We start from the raw sequence: 17,918 nt of genomic DNA, 5'->3' as shown, positions 1-17,918 counted from the left end.
TGCACAAAAAGGGCTTCACAGGCAAGGATATTGCTGCCAGTAAGATTGCACCTAAATCAACCATTTATCGGATCGTCAAGAACTTCAAGGAGAGTGGTTCAATTGTGAAGAAGACTTCAGGGTGCCAAAGAAAGTCAAGCAAGCGCCAGGACCGTCTCCTAAAGTTGATTCAGCTACGGGATCAGGGCACCACCAGTACAGAGCTTGCTCAGGAATGGCAGCAGGCAGGTGTGTGCATATGCATGCACAGTGAGGCAAAGACTTTTGGAGGATGGCCTGGTGTCAAGAAGGGCAGCAAAGATCCACTTCTCTCCAGGAAAATCATCAGGGACAGACTGATATTCTGCAAAAGGTACAGGGATTGGACTGCTGAGGACTGGGGTAAAGTAATTTTCTCTGATGAATCCCCTTTCCCGATTGTTGGGGCATCCGGAAAAAAACTTGTCCAGAGAAGACAAGGTGAGCGACACCATCAGTCCTGTGTCATGCCAACAGTAAAGCATCCGGAGACCATTCATGTGCGGAGTTGCTTCTCAGCCAAGGGAGTGGGCTCACTCACAATTTTGCCTAAGAACACAGCCATGAATAAAGAATGGTACCAACACATCCTCCGAGAGCAACTTCTCCCAACTATCCAGGAACAGTTTTGTGACGATCAATGCCTCTTTCAGCATGATGGAGCACCTTGCCACAAGGCAAAAGTGATAACTAAGTGGCTCGGGGAACAAAACATTGATATTTTGGGTCCATGGCCAGGAAACTCCCCAGACCTTAATCCCATTGAGAATTTGTGGTCAATCCTCAAGAGGCGGGTGGTCAAACAAAAACCCACAAATTCTGACAAACTCCAAGCATTGATTATGCAAGAATGGACTGCCATCAGTCAGTATGTGGCCCAGAAGTTAATTGACAGCATGCCAGGGCAGATTGCAGAGGTCTTGAAAAAGAAGGGTCAACACTACAAATATTGACTCTTTGCATCAACTTCATGTAATTGTCAATAAAAGCCTTTGACACTTGTAAATGCTTGTAATTATACTTCAGTATTCCATTGTAACATCTGACAAAAATATCTAAAGACACTGAAGCAGCAAACTTTGTGGAAATGTATGTGTCATTCTCAACACTTTTGGCCACGACCGTTTATTAATGTGGGCTATTTCCAGCCCTTTCCTGGGTAGCTTATCAGAGTGGAAAAGAACAAACAAAACAAGAGAAAAATATACATTCAGCAGTCCATTAATCAGCTGGTGTGTGTGTGTGTGTGTGTCCCAGCTGTCTTATCTCCTCCTACCCCACTGCTCCCAGTGAGTGCCTCGCCTTCTACTGCCCAGCAACCAGCAGGTAGTTCCTACTCAGGTACATCTTCATCTGCTTAGCTGCCATTCTCCCTATATAGCCTTTTGGAGTGGTCCTGTTTACAGATATGTTAGTATCTTCAGACATAATATAGCAGAAATGATTACAGTTACATGGAATGTGTTTGTTATGTCTGCTATGCTCGTCCACTTCAGAGCCCAGTGTGCTGCAACAGATGAGTTCACGCTTCCTAGCCTTCCTAGTTTCTGGCCAGACCATCCTCTACCTGTCCACTGAGGTCCACTAACGCCAACATCAGCACACAGAAATGTACAGAGAAGTTAAATTAAAGCTGCTCTTTAATTGTTTGTTATTCTTCTTACTTTAAGGTATTTTCTTAACTGCATTGTTGGTTAAGGGCTTGTAAGTAGGCATTTCACTAAGGTCTACTACACCTGTTGTGTTCGGCGCATGTGACAAATAACATTTGATTTGAAGTACTACTGTTTTATATCAATTATGTTGATGAAGCCTGTACAAATCTAATGAATGTTATTTTTTTTATTTTGTCAAATTCTCAACTAATGTGGATCCCTTCTACAGACACAATGCAAGTCTCTCTCATATACTGCTTTTCTATACTCTATAGCTGACCCATCCACATGTGATGCCAGGGTTGGCCCCCATGGCACCCAGGACCCTTCAGCTCCCTGCAGGGGGCCTTCCAGCCTTCCACCCTCCCAAGGTACCAGTGGAAAAGAGAGTAATGGGAACTAGGAAGTTGGGGCAAAGGCAAAATATATAGTATTTAGGTATCATCAAGTTATGGTGTCATGAGTTAGTAGTGTGTGATCAGAAGTCTACATTTCCTTGTCTTCATCAGACATCAAATGATCTAGACATGGCACCAGGACCTAGGACTGGGTCTGGGTCACACAAGCACCTACTTGTGTGAGAAGAATCCCAAGAGTACCCTTTAGATCATTTTCATTTGAAATCTTCATAGAGTATCGCCAAAATGTTCTCATTTGAAAAGTGTTTTGAGTTCTGTTTCTATTTCCACCTACTGAACTGGATATTCTCTCAGAGACCAGGAAGATGGCATACAATGCATGTCCGCAATGCATAGCAGATCCACCACCATAAACTGCGGGTGAAGGTATGAAAATGTATTGAACATCCACTAAAATGTGTATAGAATCCCAAAATTATTATTTGTATCTAAGCCACACATAACTGGCACTATATGTCTGTCTGTCCTCCCATTTCTCAGCAGAAAATGCAAGTGGACTCACAAGCAATCAACTTCGGTATCAAGCCGGAGTTTCTGACTCAGCCTGCTGGTCCTGACCTGATTCAAGCCATCCACCGTCAGCGGGACCTTATTCAGTCCTCCACCCCATTCTCTAACCAAAGTGAGGACAGGGACCAAAGACTTAACCTCCTTAAAAATATGACTTATCTCACTAGAGTACTGTAATCTAACACAGAGAGAAATTACTCAACATAACATTTTCCCATTGTTCTCCTGCTCCAGAGTCACACAGTACACATCCTTCATTTGGAGTTTTGGGGACAATGAGTGCCACAGCCTTTGGTGGAATGACAATCCTAGCACTAAGTGAGTAGCACCTTCAGTCTCCCTTCAGCATTGGTTCAGTATTATGACAATATAATCATAAAGGAGGGAATTGCCTTTTGAAACTCACATTTCTTTGACTTGCTTATTCTTCCTCCTCTTAAAAACAGACTATCCCATGATCTATCAAAGACAATCTAAATGCACCAAATGGAGAAGTAGGACGAACTCCTGAGTGGTGGAGCAGGCAGCAGAAGACACCCCTGTCCTCTGAATGACAACCTGAACGCTTTACAGAACCTGAACAACCAGGAAGATTCAAGCAGGAAACCTCAGGACAGGGAATGGGGAAAGCAGCTGCACCTACCCAGAGAGAAGATGGAGGAGAAACAGTACATAGTGGAGAAACATCAAGGCCACAATGTTGCAGGGACTCTTGACATTTCACGGGGCTAAAGAGAAGTCTGTTCCTCAGACAATGACCTTGAAACCTGATCAGCGGTCCAATGGCAGACGTAGCTGGGAGTCAGGAAGAGAGGGCTTGAGTGTGAAAACCACATAAAGGCCAAGAAGATGAAGCGGCAGAGAGGATGACCAGGATTTCAATGATGGCCCTCAAACCCAGAACCCCACAGAGAAACCATCTCTGACCCCTCCATCCTCCAAGTTGATGCAGCACATGACCATAGGAAACATTATTCCAGTACTCTACCCAGTAAATAGCTTATGTAAACTGGCCCGGACTCATGTTGGCACTCCTGTTATTCGGCTCATCCCCTACTCAGGAGCTGAGAGGTACCCTTACCCTGCACTTCCCTGGGACCCCCCCTAAGAGACCCATTATGCGATGTATACAGAGGTATGGACCTCCCCGTCTCCTCCCGTCAAGAGCTGAGCGTGGTGTAGTGGGGGCCAGGCTGTTGAAGGCAGCAGACTGGTCATACAGAGACACATCACGGCTTTCCGCACCCACCCCATCACCCCTCACTGGCCCTGAAGCAGCAGGAGAGGGCTTACCTCAGCGTCTGACTATGCTGACTATGCTCAGAGAGGAATACTACCAGCACAGCCTCCATTCTGCCACCGTGGGAGGCCATCTCCCCCATCCCAGCCTCCTGACCTCCACCTATTCCAAGTGACACATATTTCCATGGTGGGTCTCACACAGAGCCCCCCAGAGTAGCCTCCCCAACAGAACTCTTCCCCCTGGGTCCTTAAGCACACTGGTGCCTCTGGTCCCCTTCTCTCTCCCATTGTCTGGCGCGTCCCACAGGACTACCTCGTAATGACAGAAATCAGAAGACGCTATTCTGTGAGCTTGCTTGCCTTAGAACTGTAACTCTGCAAGGTACTGCTTCAAGACAAATTCTGTGATTCTGATTATTACCTGTATGACACAGATATAGGACAAACTACTGTGTTGAAAAACAATTTTACATCCCTTAAAACACCTGTAAATTGATGAACGATGATTTTGTTCAACATAAAAGTGCAAATTCGTTCATAAAATGTTAACTCATGAGTTAGTCTGGTTACTGTTCCTAAAATGGACATACAAAAATATAACTGACAAAACTTAAATCAAAAAAAAAACTTGGTCAAATCAAAAGCTACAGCATTAATGAAATCAGATTATCCAGTGACCACAAAGGAAAACCTAAGACCTATAACTTAATGGAAAAGAGTTTAAAAAAAAAAGTGACCTGAGACTTCTACACTAAAAACCTGAGGTGATTTCAAAACTGCTGTCAATGGGGTCACATTCTGATGCTGCTAACGCCCTCGCCGCATTAAAGCTAATACTGTAAAACACTAACAAATAAAAACATTTGATCAGGGATAGTAAGCACTAACAGTCTTCACATTCTTGTCAACTTGTCACATCTCTTCCAGAGATACTAACATTTAGTGAACTTTAATAAACAGTCCATCCCAGGTTAAGCCCAGCCATCATACATGCAGCACAGCTGTAACATTGGAGTGATTCAGTAATGCTACATTAGTGGTCTCCAACACTGGTCCTGGGAAGATACTGGATCTGTATTTCTTCAACCAAGTGCACATTTCACAAAGGAATGACAGTGCGTTAGATATGAATGGCTGCATTCATCGAATGGAATATTCCTATTCATTGAGATAAAATTCAAGTTGGTATCACTACTTTAGTCTACAGGATCAAGGTTGGAGACAACAATGTGGCAACGTCAATAGTTTACTTGGACCACTAGAATAAGGAGGGTCTGTGTGTGATCACACCACATCCATCCCCAGACCCCTGGCCACCTCAGTCAGGGCCCTCACAGCACCCGAGGGCCCACAGGAGTCAGAGCCGTCCCGGGTTGCGTCGGGGTCATCCCCCATATCAGACACGTTACTCAGTACACAGTACACAGGTGAGTCACTGCCCCTGGGGCTGGGCTGGGCTGACATCTCCTCCCCTGCAGAGAGCTCTGAGGAAGAGGAGCAAGAGGAGGGGGAGGAGGAGCCAGGGGGAGAGCCATGACTCCTGGCTGCCCGGGTGGCCGCTCTCTTGGCTCGGCTGCTGGACCCGGGGCCCTTATGGGGCGTCCTCTTCTTAGCCATGTTCTTCATGATCTCCTGAGTCACCTCCACTGTCTCGTAACGCACCATGTTCAGCCTCAGGTAGCCATCTTCATCCTCCTTGTATCTGAAGCAAGCCAAATAATCAACAACCATCCCCTTATGGTAAAACTGACTAACTCATGTTAACTAATCACACAAGGGAAAGATCAAGTGCTGTTCATACCTGAAGCGGGAGTGTCCAGAGGGCCATTTCAGGTGATGTTTCTTGCGCAGGTGAAGAGTGAGTGTGTAACACCAAGAGAAGGTTCTGTCACAGAGATGACACTTGTATTTTGAGACCATTCCACCCTACAGGGGAAAATTACACAAGTGTCAAATGGAGTACACTTGATCAAAATTCCACAAACCCAAATGCATATTTGAAAATGAAAAAGTCAAGCTTTGACACCGATCTTGATTCTGTAGGTCTATTGAGCAGTGAGTGAGTGTTTGGCATCCCCTGCAGACAGCCTCAAGTACCTCGTGTACTCTCTTGTAGTGCTGGTTCATGGTGTGGGCCATGCGGGAGGAGTAGTCACAGCCCTCCACAGAGCAGTGGTAGGCCGCCCCCTCATTATGTGTCTCCATGTGCTTCCGCAGGTCGTGCTGGTTCTTAAAGCTGGGAGACATGCATCATAAACAAAAGTGTAAGCAAAATAATATGTGCACAATATGTTTACAGCCCATAAGGGTCAGTAAGTTGTGATGACTGTGGAACAACAACCTGCTCTCACAGAAGTCACAGGGAAAGGGTCGCTCGTCACAGTGGCGGAACTTGATATGGATCTTCAGAGTGGCGAGAGAGGTGCAGGTCATGTCACATAGGGGACACTTGATATGGTTCACTGAGAGGCAGAGGATAGATCACTCATAAGGTTTACAGTGAAAGAAACTGGACACAGACAACAGCCATCATCAGCCAATCAAAATATCTTATTGACAAACCCTATTGATAGCACTACAACTAAAATAAATCTGACTAATAGATGTACATGTCCAAGCCAGACATGGAAAATGAGCTAAATAATACTGAACAAAAGTGGTGGAGAACAGCACACTCACCATGTTGTCGTACATGGTCTCTCAACAGTCTCTCATTGGCAAAGCCTTTGTCACAATGCTCACACACCAGGGACTCTGCAAGAATCAGAGGGCATTCAATCAAATTAAAATGTACATGTCTAAGCCAATAACATATCTGCCTATAAGCTGTAAAACAGTGACTTCTGGCCAGGCAGAGCTGAGCCCATTCACCCTCTGGCTCGGCCTGTCTGTGGATGTGGTCGAAGAACTTGGTGTTGCTGGAGAACATGCAGCCGCAGGTGGGGCAGGCCACCAGACGCTCCTGAGTGTGGCTGCGCAGGTGCTCCCGCAGACGGTACTTGATCTTAAAGAATGCATCACAACCTGTGGAAACACATGAAGAGGATATCAGCTGAAGCAGGCCAACAAAACATCAGTATATTCAATGTTGCACTACAGCAGGAAAGGCTGTGCTGATACAGTATAATGTGATCCCTTTCTTGCCCCTAGCAGTACCTTTCCAGCTGCAGAAGATGGCCTGCTGCTGGTCTGGGAGAGGAGAGAGACCAGTGCAATGAGCGTGCATGTCCACATGCCGATAGAACCACTCCGGGTTGTTAAATGTACTCTGTAGCAAAAAACAACAAACATTAAGTACATCACATACACAGAATCACTGAGGGTGGCAGTGGATTATAAGGTAGATGTCAAACAGTGGGATGCAGAATCACCCTCCAGGGTATTATTAACTTACATCACAGTGCTCCCACTGGCACACAAGTCCCTCTGAGATCTCGGGGACCAGGTTGTTGCTGTGGAGGTCCTGGGTACAGCTGGGGAAGTTGGGGTGGGACTTGAGCATCTGCTCCCCAATGAACTTGAGTTTGCTGTGGAAGGTGTGGAAGTGAGCATGGATCTCCAGCTCCCTGGGGCTGCCCATAGCCAGGAACTCACAGCCCTCCCACAGACATGCATAGTCATCTAGAGGGAGCAACACAACACACGTTATCTGGCGAAAGGCAATCAACTATGTCTCAGTACTTTTCAAAGGCTTCCTGTTCTTGACTACTTTCCTTTGAAATCACTTTTTTATTTGTATCACCTTTATTTAACCAGGTAGGCCAGTTGAGAACAAGTTCTCATTTACAACTGCGACCTGGCCAAGATAAAGCAAAGCAAAGGAAAGCAGTGCGGCAAAAACAACAGTTACACAAACAAACATACAGCCAATAACATAATAGAAAAATATATTTACAGTGTGTGCAAATGTAGAAGAGTAGGGAGGTAAGGCAATAAATAGGCCATAGAGGCAAAATAATTACAGTTTAGCATTGACACTGGAGTGATAGATGTGCAGATGATGTGCAAGTAGAGATACTGGGGTGCAAAAGCACAAGAGGATAAATAACAATATGGGGATGAGGTAGTTGGGTGTGCTATTTACAGATTGCATGTGTACAGGTAGAGTGATCGGTAAGCTGCTCTGAGAGCTGATGCTTAAAGTTAGAGAGGGAGATACAAGACTCCAGCTTCAGTGATTTTTGCAATTTGTTCCAGTCATTGGCAGCAGAGAACTGGAAGGAAAGGTGGCCAAAGGAAGTGTTGGCTTTGGGGATAACCAGTGAAATATACCTGCTGGAGCGCGTGCTACGGGTGGGTGTTGCTATGGTGACCAGTGAGCTGAGATAAGGCAGGGCTTTACCTAGCAAAGACTTATAGATGACCTGGAGCCAGTGGGTTTGGCGACAAATATGTAATGAGGGCCAGCCAACGAGAGCATACTGGTGGCAGTGGTGGGTAGTATATGGGGCTTTGGTGACAAAACGGATGGCAGTGTGATAGCAAATTGGATGTAGTCTGAGTAGAGTGTTTGAGGCTATTTTGTAAATGACACCGCCGAAGTCAAGGATCGGTAGTATAGTAAGTTTTACGAGGATATGTTTGGCAGCTTGAGTGGAGGAAGCTTTGTTGAGAAATAGGAATCCGATTCTAGATTTAATTTTGGATTGGAGATGCTTAATGTGAGTCTGGAAGGAGAGTTTACAGTCTAACCAGACACCTAACTATTTGGAGTTGTCCACATATTCTAAGTCAGAACCGTCCAGAGTAGTGATGCTGGACGGGCGGGCGGGTGCGGGCAACAATCGGTTGAAGAGCATGCACTTAGTTTTACTTGCATTTAAAAGCAGTTGGAGGCCACAGAAAGAGTGTTGTAAGGCATTGAAGCTCGTTTGGAGGTGTGTTATCACTGACAGACTGTAGGCGCCAGAAAGATTTCAAATTCTACATTTGCTTCCACCTGATGGAAAAGACTAGGGAAAGGAAGCTATTGGGACAATACTGAGACACTGATGTAGCTGTCATCTGCCAGTCCCCTCACGAACCCACCTAGTTCTTCCATAGCATCTCTGTCTCCTAGGTGATCCTTCAGGTGCAGTGACATGTGTTCACTGAGCTCCTCCATGCAGTGGCCTTTGAAGGTGCAGGACGCCCACTTACAGGACACCACCAGGTTGGACAGGCTCCTCCTTTTCGCCATGGTGATCTGGCTGCTGGACACAAGGTAGGTAGTCCCTAGAACCAAAAAAACAGCAGGTGTTGTTAGAGCTAAATAGCCAAAACAGTCCTAACAGCAGGTTCGATTTAGTTAGCCAGTTCACAACACCATTATAAGCAAACTGGATTAATTCTGGCACAAACTTCAATTGGTCACTATTTTTCCAATATGACTAACAATGCTATTTAGCTAGCCAGCTAGCTTCAAGTGGGACATATGCCAAATACGTATGTGCCTGTGCCAAATACCTAACATGACATTACAAAACTAGCTGGCAGGCAGTTTTAATAACGTTAGCTAGCTAGCTGGGATTTCCAACATTGGAAAGAGTCGTAAACCAAATATATTTATAACCAATCCCCAACCCCTGTCTGTGCGTAAACTTTAGGTAGTTACCAAGTGCTAGCCCTTTCTCTTTGTACAGATCCTGATACAATAGACAAGCTCCCTAAACATTACTATAATAACATTGTTAGCTAAATACCATATGTGAACTTACTTACAGACTATGTTGTCCTTTTCAACAGATGTCAGAATATTTTTCGTTCCCTCCAATGTTTTTATCCACTTCCGGTTACACTACAAACAGGAAGTTCCCCCAGTAACTGCTTCTTCTTCTTGATCTTCGACGAGGTTTAACGGTGGTTGGCATCCAATGTTTCATTACCTCCACCTACTAGACTGGAGTAAACTCCCTTAAACTTTGCTTGAAAAAATAAATTAACAAATACCCTACCATCTAACACTGCACCCACAAAAACATTCTAAAAATGAATAAAATAAAAATAGTACCACCCTACTCCCCTATTTAAATCTACTCTCCAGAGGGTGGTGCGGTCAGCACAACGCGTCACCGGGGGAAAACATGCTGCCCACCATGACACCTACAGCACCCGATGTCACAGGAAGGCCAAAAAGATAATCAAGGACAACAACCACCTGAGCCACTGCCTGTTCACACCGCTATCATCCAGAAAGGGAGGTCAGTACAGGTGCATAAACGCTGGGACCGAGAGATTGAAAAACAGCTTATATCTCAAGGCCATCAGACTGCTAAAAAGCAATCACTAACTCAGAGAGACTGCTGCCTACATTGAGACCCAATCACTGGACACTTTAATAAATGGATCACTAGTCACTTTAAACAATGCCACTTTAAATAATGCCACTTTAATAATGTTTACATATCTTACATTACTTATATCACATGTACTGTATATACTGTATTTTATACCCTCTATTGCACCTTGCCTATGCTGCTCGGCCATCACTCATCTATATACTTATATGTACATATTCTCATTCGCCCCTTTAGATTTGTGTGTATTAGGTAGTTGTTGGGGAATTGTTAGATTACTTGTTAGATATTACCGCACTGTTGGAACTAGAAGCACAAGCATTTCGCTACACTCGCATTAACATCTGCTAACCATGTGTATGTCACTGATTTGATTTACTTAGACCTACCATGCCAACAATTTGAAGGGATGGGACATCACAACCTAACACACCCTGTAACACTTCTGATGTCAAGTCTTGCAGACCCAAATACCTCTCTGCATCTGCCACCACAACCTCAATTTTCTGTGACTTCCATTCCATCCCTGCAGTACAGTTGATAACAGTTGCTATAAATGCTAAAAATCCAATCTTACTAAAACATATATGACTTGTTGGCCTATACCTCTGTAGTGGTACAGATCTACTACTCTCACCACTCCTCTCAGGATCCCTCCCCTTGACCCATCTTCCTCTACTTTCTTCACTGCCTCAGCATATGACAACTTCTGCACTATTCTAACCCTGGAAACCTCAACCTGCCTCTCTCGCACAGGACATTTCTGATCCCCAGCCCCATGGGCACCCCTTCAATTAACACATACCACTACTTTCCCCAGTGCTACACATTCCTTTGTCTCATGCCATTTTGGACACTTCTCACACCTTGGAACTTCCGTTCTACACACTGCTACCACATGACCATAAGCTTGACACCTGTAACAACGTAATGTATTCGGCACTAAAGCTCATACAAGATAACTTATATATCCTAGCATCACTTTGTCGGGCAAAGACTCAACATCAAACTCAAAAGAACAGACAATGACTCTTCTGTTTCACCACTCTCGCCACCCTGTCTGCGTCGCACCAAACGACGGAAAAGGTGGGCCGGACAGGCCCCCATTAACATCAACGGGGCTGTAGTGGAGCGGGTCAAGAGTTTCAAGTTCCTTGGTGTCCACATCACCAATGAACTATCATGGTCCAAACACACCAAGACAGTCGAGAAGAGGGCACGACAAGACCTTTTCCCCCTCAGGAGACTGAAAAGATTTGGCATGGGTCCCCAGATCCTCAAAAAGTTCTACAGCTGCACCATTGAGAGCATCCTTACCGGTTGCATCACCGCCTGGTATGGCAACTGCTCGGAATCTGACCGTAAGGTGCTAGGGTAGTGCGTACGGCCCAGTACATCACTGGGGCCAAGCTTCCTGCCATCCAGGACCTGTGAAGTGGGATGTGTCGGAGGAAAGCCCATGTAATTGTCGAAAACTCCATCACCCAAGTCATTGACTGTTTTCTCTGCTACCGCACGGGCAAGCGGTACCGGAGCCACCAGACTATTTCATTGCTATTTTCCTAACTCTTCTTGAATACTTCACCCTCATTCACTTCCATTTCTCCTCCTGTCTTCAGCTCAATCTGCTTTCTACCATTCCTATTTAACAAACCATCTCCCTTTTTTTCCATCCCTTTTAACCGACTCAAGCTCACTGTCTTCCTCCCTCTCTCTCTTAGACCTCCATTACTCCTCCGTATTCCAAGTATACGTCTCCTTACGATAATACTGCACTTCTCCTGACATACAGTTGAAGTCGGAAGTTTACATATAGTGGGGCAAAAAAGTATTTAGTCAGCCACCAATTGTGCAAGTTCTCCCTCTTAAAAAGATGAGAGAGGCCTGTAATTTTCATCATAGGTACAATTCAACTATGACAGACAAAATTAGAAAAACAAATCCAGAAAATCACATTGTAGGATTTTTTAATGAATTTATTTGCAAATTATGGTGGAAAATAAATATTTGGTGAATAACAAAAGTTTATATACCCTTTGTTGGCAATGACAGAGGTCAAACGTTTTCTGTAAGTCTTCACAAGGTTTTCACACACTGTTGCTGGTATTTTGGCCCATTCCTCCATGCAGATCTCCTCTGGAGCAGTGATGTTTTGGGGCTGTTGCTGGGCAACACGGACTTTCAACTCCCTCCAAATATTTTCTATGGGGTTGAGATCTGGAGACTGGCCAGGCCACTCCAGGACCTTGAAATGCTTCTTACGAAGCTACTCCTTCGTTGCCCGGGTGGTGTGTTTGGGATCATTGTCATGCTGAAAGACCCAGCCACGTTTCATCTTCAATGCCCTTGCTGATGGAAGTAGGTTTTCACTCAAAATCTCACGATACATGGCCCCATTCATTCTTTCCTTTACACGGATCAGTCGTCCTGGTCCCTTTGCAGAAAAACAGCCCCAAAGCATGATGTTTCCACCCCCATGCTTCACAGTAGGTATGGTGTTCTTTGGATGCAACTCAGCATTCTTTGTCCTCCAAACACGACGAGTTGAGTTTCTACCAAAAAGTTCTATTTTGGTTTCATCTGACCATATGACATTCTCCCAATCTTCTTCTGGATCATCCAAATGCTCTCTAACAAACTTCAGACGATCCTGGTCATGTACTGGCTTAAGCAGGGGGACACGTCTGGCACTGCAGGATTTGAGTCCCTGGCGGCATAGTGTGTTACTGATGGTAGGCTTTGTTACTTTGGTCCCAGCTCTCTGCAGGTCATTCACTAGGTCCTTAGGTCATTCACTGGACTTCCTTTACAACCAGTGTGGTACACCTCAGTACTATCTTAGATGTGTTCTAAGATAATCCCTGTCTAGGGGCCTGTCTGCTCCTCACTGTTCTCATAGGGAAGTTTACAACTAGATTTGATTTATTCTCTGGCAGCCTCGTACCATGTTGTCCGTAGCCTCGACCTCCCCCACCGGCCTCGATGAGGCTCATTATGGGTCTGGGCTCCTATTACCCCCCCTTTGTGTCTCCGGACCCCCCCATCAGCGGGTGGTGTTGGTGTCTGAGGCGCAAACGGAAAGGTCGGACCCTATGTACTAGTTGTCAGCGGCCGCGTTGTAATGAGAATGGCTGTAACCTTTCAACCAAATCTCCTGGTGTTGTGCTTCAAACTGCTCAGTGGCTGTCGAGGCATGTCAGTCACCACCGCGTCCGCGTGTGGCAACCTATTCAGTACCTGCGAACTGAGACGAGGATATCGGTCTGTGATATCGCAAAGTGTTTCACCAGTGGGAGTCATCGGGTCATTTGCTGGACTAACGCCATTAGTATCATTGTAAGGGGTGACAGCCCCCCACAAAGTGGAAGGTGTATCATCGGAAGCAGAGTATACTCTGCGCATCTATGTTTTTCTTGCTAAGACGGCCGCAGTGCTTGCGGAAGTGTCCGAAGGGCAAGAGACGTTCATCTCAACTACTGTATTGCACGACTGCAAGGAGCAGGGAAGTTGCTCATTCACAGAGACAGCTGGCTCGAAATCATGAAAAGAATGGTCAATCATGTTGGCTGATGGAATGTGTCGAGATGTCGTAATATCTCCTTGGATCGGATTCTGCACCAAGAGGTTTCTAAACGTCTTTTTCCCAAGGGGTGCTTTCGACAGATACCCCTCGTGAATGACTGTGTTGCAGCTAGCGTTAGGGGAAGACAGTGTGGTCAGTGGAGAATGTACTTTGGCCTGTGACCATACCTGGTTGGTTTTCCAATCCATCAATGGGAGCAACTGATCCATCAAGTCTGCTCCAAGTAGCAGGGGTACAGTTTCGAGGCTGGTAACATACACAGAGTGAACTAGCGATACGTCCTGGAAGTGTAGTTTCAGCATGACTCTCAATGTGAGAGGCGAGGTAGTCTGAGTGACCCCTCGAAGTTTAGTGTCGCATCGTTCCACTTTTAACCAACGTTTAGTTGGCTTCAAGCCCTTTTGAGATCATCGAACAATGACTTTTGTTTCCTTTTTTTAAAAACGTTTCCGATTTTGATTAGGCTTAGCTTTAATGAAGTGTTTGACCTTTTTCATTGCAAACTTCGTATCAGAGTCTATAGACTAAGTCCGGGGGCTTGTTTCTTGATCAAGCGGGCCCTGGATAGAGTCTTGAATGAGAGCGGGAGAAATTTTAACTTTAGCGTCCTTGCTATGGGTGTTAATTCCTGCGGACCTGGTGTCCGGTAATTCCCCGTCTAGTCCTTGTGACTTATCTTTTACCCTTTAACTCAAATTGTTGTCACTTTAGTTCTTCCCGTAGTGGAACTTCTGGAGAACATTGGTCTACGTTTTGATAATCCTTCAATCCCTTGTTACCCTTGTTCTCTGATACTTTTTGTGGGTTGGGTGCAGGAACGTAGCGAACAGGTCGATTGTAGCGTTATTCATGTTGATGGCAACGTACTTTACAGTTATTTTGACCGCGGAGGTTATTGGAATCAAGGTTTTGTGGGAGAAACTGTTGTTGTGCGTCATCTCTCAACGCTCCAATACCTGATAATGCACCCTCTAACTGGAGTGAGTGCTCCTGGTCAAACTTCAAAACCAAGTGGTCAGGGCTCTTAGCGTTGTGAACTTTTGATGCCTCAAAAGCTATGCTTGCAAGCTCTCTGAGTTGTAAGATAGGCAAGCCACTGTGGGCGGCAGGGCCCAAGTAGGTAATGAAGGTAGGATACATGTTCGACAGGAGCATTTGTTTAAAAGGTAACAGGTCTTCCATGCCTGTTTCAGTGAGTAGGCCAATCGTGTTTGCGAATCGCAGAACCACTGAATTCTAATTTCAAAGCTGTGGCAAGTTTAGCGTAGTCACTTAGCACGTGTTGCTGTTGTAGACGAATTAACCTTGTCACGTGTCTATTTGACATTCGCTTCAACAGGTAAACCCTGTCAGAACCCGTAGCATTCGGGTAGCCATCCAACACGTCCTCTATGTCAGCTAGGAACATCTCAGTATTGTTTGGCTGACCTGGAACGGGGTCAAAGGCGGGGAAATTCTTGATGAGTTTGTCAAGGTATTCCGCGCCAAGCAGGCGGAGAGGGTTGGCTTCAAACTGTGGAGAGATTGGGGCCGAAAGGCCAAGAGGAGAAGCCAAGCCTTGAGGTTGTTGGCCAAGAGGAGCAATATTACTCAGTGCCGAATGGCCAAGAGGAGAAGACTGAGGGACACATGAGGGAGGCAAGGTCTGAAACCTATTGTCTTTACTCCTGTGAGTACAGGGCTCCGGTTGCTTGGATTGGTAGTCACGCTCTGGACTTCCTCCAGATGGTACCTAAGGGTGGTATTCTGCTACATTGCAGAGTCCACTTGAGCACTTAGAGTACTGATTTTGGACACTTGAGTGTCACACTTGCTCCTTTCGGTCTCAAACTTATCTGTCGGTTTGCAGATAGAGGTCTTGAGTACTGAGCGAGAGATTCAGTGATGAGATTTCCTTGGCTTGCTCAGAAATCAATATTTACATCTTCATCACCTGAGTTCTCTCATCATTCATTTGGTCAGCGACTTCAATGAGTTCTGCTGATTTGTCATCCAACTTTGTCATTGTGTTCATTAACTGATCGTCTTTGGTCTGCAGCGTTTTGAGGAGAACCGTGTTACTTTGAGTAACATTCAACAAAACAGCATGCATGTTATCAAGTTGAGCGCTCCTGTTTGTAGATAACTCTTCAGATTAATCTAGTTTGGTGTGGACATCATCATATTTAGTTTTGGCTAAGTCGAGTTGTTCCTGTAGCATATGATTTTGTTCCTGTAGAAGACGATTTTGTTGAAGAGCTTGTGTTTGTTCATCGTCATACGTTTTTGCAATTACATTTAATTGTTCCGTTTTCAAGCGCAGTTCCATAGCTAGCCAAATTTTTCCCATTTCTGCATTTGTCATTGGTTTCCCGGTTCTCTCCACCTGTCCCTTTATGTTTACCATTACCTGCTCATCCTTCAGCTGTGCACTGCGGTATTGGACAGATGCCAATCTCGGATGGTAAGACATCAGGGCTAGACTGGAGAGAACCTTTAGGAGGCCTGCGCCCGATGGTTGATTTTGGAAAGAGTTGTTGTCTGCTGTTTTTCCGCTAATGGCATAATTAGGGTTGGTATCGCTGCTGAGGTCAGAGATCAATCCATTTACGGGTGGAGGTTCACTAATTAGCGGGCGAGTGGGGACTACCCCCTCTGATAGCTTGCACATTATTAGAACATTTGAAAGGAAAATAGTTTTTCCTAATTTTCCAAAGTTTGGTTTTGGAAGATATTAATCTATTTCTAGACGTTAATGAACCATCAGTACTGGACAGTACTGTGGAAGTTGGACGTGAATGAATTTGCAAAAGCAAATCAATGATAATGATTAATCATACCTGGATAGGCTATCTGGGAATTAAACTTTAAATTAACCTGGGAAGTTGGTTCATCTAGGTTACTATTGCAAAGTTTAAGGTGTCTCATTTAATTGGAAGAACCTAGAAAGGTATGTTCGACAATTTAGATAAATAAATTGAATGAGACGATGATACCCAAGCAATTGAGATTGCTGGGTTATCATAAAAGTAATGTTAGGTACATTCACCACTATGGTACACTTTCCCCTCAGGCCAAAGCCATATGGGATTCCTGCTGGAGGTGGGACTGATTGATTGTGCTTTGCAAAAGCAGATTTTACTGATTGATCAAATGTAATGAATAATCAAACCTGTATTGGCTATCTGGGAATTAAACTTTAAATTATCCTGAGAGATCGGCTTCATCTAAATTAATATTGCAAAGTTTAAGGTGTCTCATTTAATTGAAAGAACCTAGAAAGGTATGTTCGACAATTTAAATAAATAAATTGAATGAGGCGATGATACCCAAGCAATTGAGATTGCTGGATTATTTTAACGTGATCCACGTTTGGATTTCCCCTACTTCTTTTAAGAGATGTAACGCTGAAATCAAACGGAAGTACAAAGGTTCCGTTGCGCAAGGAGGAGGGATTTAAACGGAACACAGGAAGGGAAAAATTTTCCCCCTTTTGTTAGCTTAGCATCTCGTGCAAGCTAACCCTACTTTGTTCAGAAATCTCACTTCCAAGCACAAAATAGGGTCCATTTTACCCTGGAAAGGGTGGGTTTACTAGTGAAGTCTCACATTTACCAATTTGGCATAGCCTGTGGTCTGCCCACACTTAGGCGGACAGAATACTTCGGCTTGGTCACCGAACAGATATATTCTAATATCTAACCTTACTGGCTCTATGCCCTCGCTCTAGAAGGTCATATTCACCTACAGAAGTAGTACCGTTTGGCCTAACGGGCTAAATCTGGAATGTTTCACTCATTGCTCTGACACTAACGACACACGACCGGAGGCGCTCTGTAGCCTCTTAAAATGAAACCCTGACCTGTCCGGTGAACAGGTCAGGGTTCCATAGCCACAGGCAGAACAGTTGAAACTGGAGCAGCAGCACGGCCAGGTGGACTGGGGACAGCAAGGAGTCATCAGGCCAGGTAGTCCTGAGGCATGGTCCTAGGGCTCAGGTCCTCTGAGAGAGAGAAAGAAAGAGAGAACTAGAGAGAGCATACTTAAATTCACACAGGACACTGGATAAGACCGGAGAAATACTCCAGATAATTATCACATTGTGACTATTTTTACATCATGCTGTATCACTTTTCCCACTCTCCTGTAGTAACCCCACCAGGGCTATTGTGTTCAGCAGCCTTTTCAAGGTGTAATCTGTTAAATGATTTGCTGTGTGGAACAAAACAATAAATTC

At 44.9% G+C, this 17,918-nt stretch overlaps 1 protein-coding gene across 4 annotated transcripts; it reads right to left on the bottom strand.

Annotated features, from left to right (window-relative positions):
- Positions 1-4,294: 4,294 nt before the first annotated feature.
- LOC139386154 (histone H4 transcription factor) lies at positions 4,295-9,641 on the bottom strand. Of its 4 annotated transcripts, none has more exons than XM_071131612.1 (10): positions 9,541-9,641; positions 8,873-9,058; positions 7,239-7,465; positions 7,001-7,112; positions 6,716-6,868; positions 6,524-6,598; positions 6,186-6,306; positions 5,942-6,080; positions 5,646-5,770; positions 4,295-5,546 (listed from the first exon to the last, which is right to left on the bottom strand). In XM_071131612.1, exons 2-10 carry the CDS (start codon positions 9,021-9,023, stop codon positions 5,129-5,131), a joined length of 1,521 nt encoding a protein of 506 aa, XP_070987713.1. In that variant the 5' UTR covers positions 9,024-9,058; positions 9,541-9,641; the 3' UTR covers positions 4,295-5,128. The 4 variants fall into 4 exon arrangements, with proteins under 4 accessions (XP_070987713.1, XP_070987712.1, XP_070987710.1 ...); XM_071131611.1 differs by having other exon boundaries at positions 9,545-9,630; XM_071131609.1 differs by having other exon boundaries at positions 6,183-6,306; positions 6,524-6,868; positions 9,541-9,619.
- Between the last annotated feature and the right edge of the window lie 8,277 nt (positions 9,642-17,918).

This window comes from Oncorhynchus clarkii, chromosome 27 (assembly GCF_045791955.1).
Source record: "Oncorhynchus clarkii lewisi isolate Uvic-CL-2024 chromosome 27, UVic_Ocla_1.0, whole genome shotgun sequence".
NCBI lineage: Eukaryota > Metazoa > Chordata > Actinopteri > Salmoniformes > Salmonidae > Oncorhynchus > Oncorhynchus clarkii.
This window is presented reverse-complemented; position numbering and strand designations above follow the sequence as displayed.

Coding starts and splice junctions, on each gene's coding strand:
- LOC139386154 (XM_071131609.1), bottom strand. CDS start 9,023: ATGGCGAAAAGGAGGAGCCTGTCCAACCTGGTGGTGTCCTGTAAGTGG. Junction 6,869..7,000: donor CATCTTCTGCAGCTGGAAAG/GTACTGCTAGGG, acceptor GTGTTTCCACAG/GTTGTGATGCATTCTTTAAG. Junction 6,081..6,182: donor GACTTCTGTGAGAGCAGGTT/GTTGTTCCACAG, acceptor CATGTCTCCCAG/CTTTAAGAACCAGCACGACC.